Source organism: Cydia amplana, chromosome 16 (assembly GCF_948474715.1).
Source record: "Cydia amplana chromosome 16, ilCydAmpl1.1, whole genome shotgun sequence".
Classification (NCBI taxonomy): Eukaryota; Metazoa; Arthropoda; class Insecta; order Lepidoptera; family Tortricidae; genus Cydia; species Cydia amplana.
In genome coordinates, this window is record NC_086084.1 from 3,301,965 (window position 1) to 3,314,933 (window position 12,969).

At 39.6% G+C, this 12,969-nt stretch overlaps 1 protein-coding gene across 1 annotated transcript in view; it reads left to right on the plus strand.

The window, feature by feature from the left end:
* LOC134655421 (dnaJ homolog subfamily C member 13) overlaps positions 1-5,222 on the plus strand; it is a 65,673-nt gene extending 60,451 nt beyond the window's left edge. The window contains exon 41 of the mRNA XM_063510889.1: positions 5,135-5,222. Coding sequence (XP_063366959.1) covers positions 5,135-5,208 — 74 coding nt within the window. The 3' untranslated portion in view covers positions 5,209-5,222. The remainder of the gene's footprint in view (positions 1-5,134) is intronic.
* Positions 5,223-12,969: the final 7,747 nt, after the last annotated feature.

Genomic DNA, 12,969 nt, shown 5'->3' on the forward strand with positions numbered 1-12,969 from the left:
GGTGCCAACAAGTCGGGTGCAATGCAAACGCGCACCGCGATAGCAGTCCTTTGTTCAGAGCGGCCGGTTTTGAGACCCGCTCCGTGCCGGCCGGCCATCGCCGCGCCCCGCCTCAGTCTATGCACAGCACTGACGCGAAACGCACGTCGCTTATGACCGCTAGACGCATTACGTTCGCTATCGCTTTGGCTTTTGTTTACGCTATATTTTCTATTTCTATATTTCTTCCGTACTGTTACCTTCTGTGTTTCTATCTTCCGAACTTTGGACATTCCTTCTGTGTTGTATATATATTGACATTATAATATTTATTGGAGAAAGTGGACGTTTGGATTACTGTGGCTGAGATATGTCACGTACCCTATCTACATTCCCCATACTGGTGACCCCGACGTGATTTGAACACGCAACCTTCTGATTCCAGTATGGGGAAGTAGATAGGGTACGTGACATATCTCAGCCACAGTAATCCAAACGTCCACTTTCTCCAATAAATATTATAATGTCAATATATATACAACACAGAAGGAATGTCCAAAGTTCGGAGGATAGAAACACAGAAGGAGAAAGAAGAAATATAGAAATAGAAAATATAGCGTAAACAAAAGCAAGAGCGATATCGAACGTAATGCGTCTAGCGGTCATAAGCGACGTGCGTTTCGCGTCAGTGCTGTGCATAGACTGAGGCGGGGCGCGGCGATGGCCGGCCGGCACGGAGCGGGTCTCAAAACCGGCCGCTCTGAACAAAGGACTGCTATCGCGGTGCGCGTTTGCATTGCACCCGACTTGTTGGCACCGTCAAGAATTGACGGACGATGTGTAAATATAACGTGTATATTATTATTGTGTAAATGTAAATAAATGTATAAAATGTATGTAAATAAATATGTGTATATATTAATATTATGTTTTATATAAGTGTATTAATATTAGTTAAGTGTAGTGTAAGTATAAGTGTAGGTGTAAGTGTAGGTATAAGTGTAAGTGGGAAAGTAGCCCACAATTTAAAAGCCATGGCGCGCTCGACGACGCACGGCGAGCGAGTGAGAGGCGTGCTGGCCAAGAGCCGCGTGTGGGAGCAGTACGCCCAACAGCGCCACGACCTGTTCATCACTGCACCCTCACAGCACGCGCTACAAGGTGGTTATTATTTATTATTTAAAAGCCATGGCGCGCTCGACGACGCACGGCGAGCGAGTGAGAGGCGTGCTGGCCAAGAGCCGCGTGTGGGAGCAGTACGCCCAACAACGGCACGACCTGTTCATCACTGCGCCATCACAGCACGCGCTACAAGGTGAGCCACTGTTATTATTTATTATTTAAAAGTTATGGCGTGCTCGACGACGCACGGCGAGCGAGTGAGAGGCGTGCTGGCCAAGAGCCGCGTGTGGGAGCAGTACGCCCAACAGCGGCATGACCTGTTCATCACTGCGCCATCACAGCACGCGCTACAAGGTGGTTATTATTTATTATTTAAAAGCTATGGCGCACTCGACGACGCACGGCGAGCGAGTGAGAGGCGTGCTGGCCAAGAGCCGCGTGTGGGAGCAGTACGCCCAACAACGGCACGACCTGTTCATCACTGCGCCATCACAGCACGCGCTACAAGGTGAGCCACTGTTATTATTTATTATTTAAAAGTTATGGCGTGCTCGACGACGCACGGCGAGCGAGTGAGAGGCGTGCTGGCCAAGAGCCGCGTGTGGGAGCAGTACGCCCAACAGCGGCATGACCTGTTCATCACTGCGCCATCACAGCACGCGCTACAAGGTGGTTATTATTTATTATTTAAAAGCTATGGCGCACTCGACGACGCACGGCGAGCGAGTGAGAGGCGTGCTGGCCAAGAGCCGCGTGTGGGAGCAGTACGCCCAGCAGCGGCACGACCTGTTCATCACGGCGCCCTCACAGCACGCGCTACAAGGTGGTTATTATTTATTATTTAAAAGCCATGGCGCGCTCGACCACGCACGGCGAGCGAGTGAGAGGCGTGCTGGCCAAGAGTCGCGTGTGGGAGCAGTACGCCCAACAGCGGCACGACCTGTTCATCACTGCACCCTCACAGCACGCGCTACAAGGTGGTTATTATTTATTATTTAAAAGCCATGGCGCGCTCGACCACGCACGGCGAGCGAGTGAGAGGCGTGCTGGCCAAGAGCCGCGTGTGGGAGCAGTACGCCCAACAACGGAACGACCTGTTCATCACTGCGCCATCACAGCACGCGCTACAAGGTGAGCCACTGTTATTATTTTGCTAGGCACATTGTTTTTTTTTATACGTACTTGCAATTCTGTTGGGGTTTTTACAAGCTTTTACTTAACCGATTCGGTGCGGATGGCACGACAGGCGTGTCATCAATGTTTTTATTTTATTTTATTTTTTTATTTATTTATTTAAGAAACAAACAGTCTTTTATAGTTATATATAACACTGGAAATTTTCTTAAAACTAGACTTACAGTTTCCTTAATGAAAATATTTTAACATCATGTTAATTCAAATTGTTTTCTACAGAGTAAAAACAGAGCTATTTGTGCATACAACAATAAACTAAGAGAAAAATAATAATAAAACTAAAATATAAGAGTACCTATCACAGTATTAAAATTTGTACAATTTTATCAATAAATGTAGGTACCTTATTTTATCTAATATCTTATAACAACCATAACAATTGTTTTAAAACTGAAATACAAAAAAAAAAAAGAGGTTTTGTTACTCAATTACATATAAGAAACAGTAACATTTCATACATAATACTGAGATTATTTCTTAAAAATGCCTCTAATAACTAATGCTTTAGGTTACATATTACACTGCATAGAAAGTGTTTTAAATCTATTAAGTTTCTCACAGAACATATCAAGACTATGAAATTTTTCGTTGTACAACCTGCACGCCCTTTTAACAAAACTATTCTTTGCGTAAGCAGTCCGACTACGGGGGATGTAAAATAGAGGTTTTTTCCTGCAGGCGCGTTCACAACGTCGAGGAACTCTGAGGGAAAGTGACTGTAATAAAAACGGAGCATCAATAATATTATTAAGAATTTTATAAAGTGTTAAGATATCGGTGCGTTCTCGGCGATAACTAAGGGATGTTATATTGTGTACTCTCATTGCGGTGGCGTAATCCGAGTATTTATCTCTAATTCTGTATTCTATTGTCTTAGCAAACTTTTTCTGAACTCTCTCTATCCTATCGCTATGTATTTTATACAGTGGGCTCCACACAGCGCTTGCAAATTCCAAGCGACTACGAACGTAACTGTTAAATAGTACCTTATAAGTTAAAAGTCTCTTAAATGGCTTACCTACACGTAATATAAATCCTAACTGCTTAAATGCTTTACCTAACATGTCATCAATGTGAGGTATAAAAGTGAGTTTTGAATCCATTATGATACCGAGGTCTCGAATCTGGTGAACATGACCTAATTTTTTATCACATAGTTTATAGTCAACATTAATACTATTCCTTTTCCTGCTAAAACTTATAACGAAACATTTGTCTGGATTTAAGGACAACTTATTATCAATACAATAAGCCTCAAAACGGTCCAAGTCGCTTTGTAAGGCTTTGCAATCATCCACATTACGAATGACTCTAAATATCTTTGCATCGTCAGCATATAACAGTAAGTTTGAATTTTTTATACATGCAGAGATATCATTGATGTAGATGATAAACAACAAAGGCCCCAGATGAGACCCTTGTGGAACACCAGACGTGATAGGCCTATACTGAGAAGTATATCCACCCACTGCCACAGCCTGCGAACGATTCTCTATGTAAGATTGTATCCACCGGAAAAGGTCACCGTGTATACCGATATGCCAAAGCTTCAACAATAAGCGTTCATGACAAACCTTATCGAAGGCCTTGGCAAAATCGGTATACACAGCGTCCACTTGATAATTATTATCCAGCGCGTCCAATAAGATCTCTGTGTAGGATATCAGATTGGATTCAACACTCCGGCCCTTAAGAAAACCATGTTGGTTTGGAATAATATAACGACGTATGGCAGTGGATAGCTGATCAGTTACAATCTTTTCCAGAATTTTACCAAATTGACAAAGTTTCGAGATTGGTCGATATTTTTCTATGTCGTGGCTAATTTCACCTTTAGGTATAGGAGTGACTAGTGCACGTTTCCATAATGAGGGCACGCATCCATCTGTAAGGGATTTTTTAAAAATTAATGTAATCGGTTCTACTAAATTGGGAGAACATTTATTGATTACTACAGGATGTATAGAATCAGGACCGGCCCCTTTATTTACATTTATGGATTTAAGATATTTATAAACTAATTCTTTGGTTATGTGAATTGTATCAATGTCTAAAACTGGGTCACCTGTCAATGGGTGGTTATTTAAATCAGAGGAACCACTAGCTGGTTTTTCAAAAACGGAGTGAAAGTGTTCATTGAAAAAATCACATATCTGTGTACCACTTGAAGCTGCCATACCCTTATACTGCATAACCTGTGGAAGACCTCTTTTAGAAAAAGTAGATTTTATATAAGTCCAGAAGAATTTAGGGTGATCATTAATCTTAGTTTCAGTATAACTAATATAATAATTTTTAACGTGAGGCGTATGACACGATAGGCGTGTCATCATATTCTATTACGTAAGGCACGCCTGTCGTGTCATGAAATAATTGTTCGCCACCACAGTCAAAAGTTTTCGAAAATGGAACACGCAACGAAACATATAATATGGGTACGGGTCAAACCTTGCAAGTTAAATTTGACCGACTTCCCGACTTCCAATGAAGGTGAAAATTTGCATACATATGTAAGTCTGGTGACAATGCAATATTATGGTACTATCTAGCTGATCTGATGATGGAGACAGGAGGTGGCCATAGGAACTCTGTGATAAAATAAGGCAACCTATTTGTGTTTGGGGCTTTTAGAATTGTCTCGATGAGTATTAGTTGCCTGTGGAAAGAAAGTGTACAGTCAGTGATAAAAAGTTGTACGAAAAATGATTTTTTTGCCAAGAACTTATTGATATTGTGTTATTTTACAGACCTAGTAAAGTAAACCACTGTATTGTGTCATGTGTTTATATTTACCATGAGATCATGAATGACACTGTCTCAAACTTGATCAATATTACAGCGGCGCCTACCTCAGCGGGTTACCTGACAGCCCCACCATCGAGTATCACCGCGCAGCCGCCGCCCATCGATTGACGGCTGCCCGTCTGAACCACTCACACAGCCTGACACGGTTAAGCTTTGGATTCCTCCGAAAACGGCGCCGTCATATGACGGCCGTCATATAGCGGCCGCAAAAGACGGCCGTCTTTACGGTGGCGACATGTGGAAAGTACCACGGCGTCATAACACACCGTCATCCACCAAGGTCAAAGCGGCAAATTTGAAAAATGTAGGCGCGATGGGATAACGTCCCATAGAAAATTTGAATTTCGCGCCTTTTCCTACTGACAAGATTTGCTTGATCATCTATAATTTACTTGGAGGATGAAATATCATCAGAAGAGGAAAATAATCGTAGTACGGAATCATTTATTCAAATCTCGTGTCATTTATTCAAAATGGCGTCACCGCTATCTAATAAAACGTTCACGAAACTATCGACAAGGTCATGACGGCCGTCATCTTACGTTACGTTGACAATCAACGTAACGTAACGCCGTCTAGGAAACTGCGCCATCTTGTTTACATAGACAACGTTCTAGTGACGTCAGTCAACGCTATATAGCGGCCGTAATATGACGGCACCGTTTTCGGAGGAATCCAAAGCTTTAGCGACTTTCCTATCCTCGTGCCGCCCATACAAAATTATAGCCAAGGAAGTTTGAATCTTGTTCTATTTTCAATTGGGTTGAATTTAATTTCTTAGAAAATTTTACAAATGAAATGCTACCTACTGTGTTTCTAATTAAGGTTGACATTCCATCGAAACTTAGTGTACATCCTAATGTACATTGGGCGGCACGAGGCTATACATACTTTCGTTAGAGAGAAATAAGGGATAAGTAAGATGTAAATTGAACACAAGTTACGTTCAGTATAGCTTACAATGCATTACCAGATTACCAGCAGGCTATGTAAGTCGAGTAACTACTTACCTAACAGCCTGACTGACACGGTTAGCGGCTCAACTTTACTATAGTTCGTTTTTTTTAGCATTAGAAAGAAGGTAAGCGATCTTGACATGTCTTTTAATTGAAAAGCGCTTTTTAAAAATCAGTAACTATTACTTACGAAAGCAGAAGAATATAAATGATCGTATTAGATTCATAATTGTTACATATTTGCCGTGACTTATTTTTAACACGTGTTTTTCAATTAAAGGACACATCAAGATTGTTTACCTTTTTTCTAATGCTAAAAAAAACGAACGATATACACTCGTAGGGATAAGGGACTAGCCAAGCAGCAAGGGGCAGCCGAAATGACAACATGTACACAAGTTGTATGTTCAATTGTTTAGTATAGGGACCGTGCACGTTGGAGGGTCTGCCATCTTGTGGCCTAAATCGGAAACTTAAACTTAACATTTACACTTTGCGCCAATAATCAAGGGGCTTCTGTGCTGCCCCACAGTTCATGCACGTACCTTATAGCGTATAGCGCCTTAACCCTTTCGACGCCGTGTCAAACACAAAAGCTGTCACGCTGACGCCACGTCACTGAAGTGTCAAAACTGAAATTGAACTTTATGCATATGCACGTAGGTCTATGTTGCTCTGTGATATGTGACCGATTAATCGGTCTTTGGCGTTGAACCTACGGTGCGGATATATCGGTCATTGGCGTCCAAAAGGTTAACGGGCTACTTGACTTGAATGTGATCGCGCAACCGCCCCCCGGCGATTGACTGCCCGTAGCTGTTCAAGCTATCGACGTGACGGTTTTAACATTACTATCAAACCCCATCAATCATTATCAATGATACCATTGATTGAAAATCAGCAAATATCTACTTCGCCCAAGTAAAATATTAAAATAATATTTTTACCAAGAAATAGATATCCATCGAAATCACAATAAACATGCAATTGATAGAATTTATTGAAGAATTATGATTTAATGCTAGTTAAGGCGAAGTTATGTACTAAACGCGAGGCGGGGTCTTTAAATAATAATAATAAAATATCTTTATTTCGAAGAACAGACTTCATAGTTGTTAGTAACATACAGTAAAATTAAAACAAATAAATTAAACTTAAAGCTAAGGGTTAGTATTAGTTATAAGTAGGTACATACACATTTAACATTTAATAAGGGCTAGTTGCTACCCCTTTAATTTGCTCAATCCAATAAGCGAGAATTGGGCTATCATATTTGTCAGCAATAACATTCAGAATACTGTTGGGACTGCTTCTCACTCGACCTAGCAGAGATACTATTTTCTTGCGCATGATTTAACCTTTTTGACGCCGTGTCAAACACAAAAGCTGTCACGCTGACGTCACGTCACCGGTGTCAAAACTGAAATTGAACTTTATGCATATGCACGTAGGTCTATGTTGCTCTGTGATATGTGACCGATTAATCGGTCTTTGGCGTTGAACCTACGGTGCGGATATATCGGTCATTGGCGTCCAAAAGGTTAAACGCAGCATCAGCGAGGGTATTAGCGGCCGACTTGACGAGAGTAAGTGCTACTTGCATTGTCTTTACTCATGTATAGCGACTCGTACTCATTACAGCGAGAGACAATACCTGTCGGTCCAGATAAACAACCGAAGAAAAAGTCAGGAAACCTACGTATTTTTGCCAACCCTACTTATACTGATTTTGTGAGACCGGCTTTAGAATTCTGAAAATAGTACTAAAATAAGTATATCTTATTTTTAAATTCCATTTAATTTGTGTTATTTTTAATTTTGTATTAAGCAGAAACGTCTGCGAACGATGCTATTAAGCTTCGAAATAAATTAAAAGTGGAAAAATTCACTGTCTTGGGTGGGACTTGAACCCACGACCACTGGATCACTAGTACAGTGCTCTGCCATCTGAGCTACCAAGACCGTACCCAATTCAGCGAATATTTCCACCATATATGAGCCCTGTTGTGTTATTTTTGTTTACACGCAATATTAAATGTTCAATATAAACCTTTTGCAGTAAGCTTATGTTTTATATGGAATTTTCAATAGTAAAATTCTGCTGTAAATAAGTGATAGTTAAATAAAGATATCTGTTTTTTTTTATTATAGAAATTCAGCATTCCAAATTATGTAAATGCGATAGAAACACGACAATTTAAGAACCAATTGATTGAACAAAAAATGTATGCAAAGTGTGATGTTTGTGTTCACTAAAATATTACTTTATGCAACTAAATTGTATTCGTAAAAAATCGTGGGTGATGTCATGAAAAGTAACGCGAGTCACGATTTCATTGCCTGTTTTTCTATTACCTAATGATGCAAATTTGGGTGTTAATATATCCAGGGATAAAATGGAACACTGTCTAGAGACAAATTAACACTAATCACATAATAAAATGAAGAATCGCATTAATCGATTGTCGTCGCCCCTTAAGGCTGTAAGAAATCTTTTGAAATTATTAATCACTAGCGACCCGCCCCGGCATCGCACGGGTTAACAAATTATACATAAACCTTCCTCTTGAATCACTCTGTCTATTAAATCGAAATTCGTTACGTAGTTTTAAAGATCTAACATAGGGACAGACAGACAGCGGAAAGCGACTTTGTTTTATACTATGTAATGATGCCATGGCAATCAAGATAGCCGATAGAGTTAATACTAAAATAAACTACATATATTGATAAAAAAGTTCAAAATGTGCTTTTCATGACTTCAGAGAACAATGTGTCGAAAAATCCAGCTCTTTAAGACAAGTACCCTCACCATGAGTTTTACGCGGACTTAAACGCTAGCGACAACGCAGTGCATCTCGCTTGCACCTATGCCAGTACAAGGAAGATACATTGTGTGTTAGTTTACGCAGTCGCTAGCGAATAAGTCCGTGTCAAACTCGTGGTAAGGGTACTGAAGGGCAATATTACTCCCAGTGTGTAACGTATCATCATAAATTAAAGTCTATTAAGTATTTTTGCTTCAGTTTTTATATGCACGCATTATGGTTGGAATTCGAGCGTTTTTAGTTGTGTTTTTAGTTTCATTTATGTACCTATATTGCTTGTGGTTAATCTTGTACTTACGTGTCTGTAGTTGTTATCGCTGTTCATTTGTCACAGGACCTCGTTACATTAGTGCCACCAATGAGTCGCGTCACTGGGGGCCTAGTCAAGATACCAATCGTTTGCGGTACGACAACGTAACGCTTTCTGTCTCTATCACTGTCACATATTAGTGCGGTAGAGAGACAGGGTTTCGTTGTCGAAGTGCAAACGACTGGCATCTTGGCTAGGCGTACTGAACTGAGAAATAATCAAGTCGTTGGTGAAGCAATGTCTCAAACTGTTTAGACCCCAACGGTTTCCCTCACATGTTTCGGGCCCTTCGGGGGTCCTTCCTCAGGCTCGAGTGCTCGCGGCGATTGCAACTCGTGCACTGATCGCGCACCAAGTGCGCGCGCAAGTGAGTGAAACCGTTGTCTAAACGCAGCAATGTCTCGTTCTCAATTAAGTACTGGAAGAACCAAGTGTTGCAACAGACCCGTGGCGACTACTATGTGACACCAATATCATGGGGTTGGGGGTGGGGGAGTATAATTCTGGCTATTGAACCATTTTCATTATCCTCGATAACTTGCAGACAAAAAAAATTGACAATTGTGTCAAAGTATAGCAACGGCTAGTTATTCCACTTTGAATCTTGTGACTTGGCAATACGGTTCGTTTTAACCTACTACCGCTACCGCAAGGCGATCTCTGTTCGTTGGCGATTTTCACTACATAGCGGAAAGAATGTGTTATGTGTGTCGGTTATAACGATAGCGTGTAGCTCGCGCTGGCAGTGAATGCGTTGTTTCGACGATACTCCCTTTCTTCCATATTTTTGCTAAAATATATCTAGGATAATGAAAAAGATCGTTACGCCTTAACATTAATCTTATGTCAAAGCATCAATATCGCGTCAAGCCAATAGTATTGTGAGCCAAAGTTATCGTGTATTATAATTTACGGACGGTACTTTGAAAAAAGGACTTATCCCGTTGCGATAAGGTCCATTTTAGGGCGTCCGCTAGATGCCGCGGTTGCACGGAGCGGATAGCGGGTTAACGAAAAATAGTATGAGCGTTGCTAACTGGCGCGGACGCGTGCGACGGATTTTACCTACACCCGCACCTGCGTGCGTGCGCCCGCTCACGCTAGCGGACGCCCTTAAATGCCGCATATGTATTCTGTTTGTATGTATGATCTCTCCTTGGAGGTACACAATAAATGTTATTCCTATATGATTAGATGTAAGTTTTTTATCGATCTGTATTATAAAGGGGGGCGTAGAATTCACACTTTTGTATGGATGTAGGTAGGACGGATACCAATACTCTTTATTTTATCGGTTTTGGTTAAATGCAATCTGGAAGATTTGTTTTTGCTGAAAGTGATTACTCGAGTTTTCATATCTTGCCATAACAGAGCCGCAAAACTTGCGTTTTGAGACTGACCTCATGATGGCGTTTTAGTAATCTAAGCTAAATATAAATTTATTTAGACCCGTCAAACTAAAATATAGCCTCAATTTCTCGACGAGATTGAGTTTTTAGAGAAAACTAAAGGATTATGAGATTTATTTGTATGAAATAATTTTGTCTAAATTTACACAGCTGAGTAAATAAGGATGAAATCTAATGAGGGATAGTTGAAAGTATCAGACGGTAGAAATATGTAAGAAAATATACTACGTGCCTAGTTTGAACAGTCGAATAGTTCGATTTGTACCATCACATGACACAATTTCATAATTTTCCAAAATCGTTGTTACAATAAATTGACACAGAGTGACAATTGGTAAACCTACCGCACAGTATGCAGCGTACGGCGATGACAAGACCTTATATGTGACGTTATCTATGAAAAGGGACCTTATTGTCGATGGCGCTTACGCTTATGCTCCGATATGAATACAATGCCGCGCGACGCTGTGCGGCGTAAGCGCCATCGACAATAAGGTCCCTTTTCATACAAAATGCCCCATATGTATTGATTGAATTATTTGACTGTTCTAACTCGGGCAGTATCGCATGTATGGTTATTAGTGTGATAATATATTAACGAATTCAGTGTATTATATTATGTTTTAATTTAGCCATATCATAGTTTAGGTGTCTACAATGAATTATGAATGAAACTTATGTTTGCTCATAATATGAGTACGTCCTAATTATTGCGTTTGTTTTGGTCGGAGAACGGTAATGTTGGTCGTGTGTTTTATATTTAGTTAACGTTCTAGTGTTTGACAGCCTAATTCCAATAGTTGACATGCCGTTTTTTGTCTCCTTTATTGCTTAGAATTAAGATTAAAAATGGCTAATACATATTAGGACAGTTTGCAGGACTGGGATATTTACGTTACGCCTCTTAGCATCAGGGGCTTTCTCAAAAGCTTGTAACTTGTAATACAAGTGGAAGTCCCTTTCTAACAAAAGCTGTCAAAAAGTGACTTACGCTTGTATTACAAGTTACAAGCTTTTGAGAAACGGGCCCCTGGCCTCAGAAATGAGGGTCTAGCGGAGCGTACGGCGGGGCGCGCAGCATGGCGTCAAGGTTCCAAGTGTCACAGCGTGCACTAAGGCCGCTCCTATAATATGTTTGCATTTGTTTGACATATGTACCCGTCGCACGCTTCGCTCGAGCGTCCATTCTTGTTGCACATTTGGTCGTATAAACACAACTCTATTATCGAGGGAGTGAATAATCCTTTGAACGTCAACACCTCTTTAGCATCGTGTGTTGTACCCAATGTACTTATAGCTCTAATAATAACGCTTGTTAAATGTTATAAAGTTGTAACCTTCATGCTTTTAAGTAAGGTTTAAATTGGCTTGCTTGCGCATGAGTTTGGCTTGTGTATGACTTTTTTATACGACTTGGCGTTCAGAGGGTTAAGCTAATAGTAGAAACACGATCAGCGAGGGTTAAGGCTGAGATGGCACCACGAAAACGGATAAAGCGATGTATATGGATATTTTTATATGTAGCACTAAGTTATACCATTTAAAAATATTAAATTATACGATATGAAGCAATCATAACGTTGTTTTATTGTATTTTACGTGATATAAAATAGTTATAAAATATTTTTGATCAATGATCATTAATATCATATAATAACAATAGATAATTTAATTGAATTTAAAAAATGCCTGTATGGATTTTTGGTACAAAAAGCATACTACTCGATAATGGAATATTTACTGGACACATTTTAATTTAGTTTATTTATTTTTTTAAGTATGTACACTCTTATTTTGCTTGACATTTAATATATTATTTTCGGTTGACATAATATTATAATTAGTGCATGCTCCATCTCTTCTGATTTTATATTTGTATGCCAAATGGCAAAACATAGTGGAACATAAGCTATTGTATAAGATCTTTATTTTACCTATGTTTACAAATAAATAAATTTTGATTTTGATTTTGATTTTGATTTTAAAATAATCCACAATTAGGTAAGTACTAAGTATTTATTCTTAATCACATTATAGCATAACTTATCAATACTGTAAATTAAAAACTTAACTTATATACTAATATAGTGACTGGTCTTGCATCACGCAAGTAAATCAAACATTAATACATGAGGACGTAAACTACAATTACAACTAAAGACGGCTTCAACATAGGAAAATATACCTTAATAGTTACTACATAGATCACAAGTACTCACAGCAATGGTTTGCCATATTGTTAAAATCCATTCCATTAGTATCTTCTTACTAAGCTGGTAGCGAAGAGGTGATCAAATAAATTAAAAGTACCAATCATCAATCGGATTCAATAAGTCCTACTTAAAAAATATCTCGTTGGTTTGAAT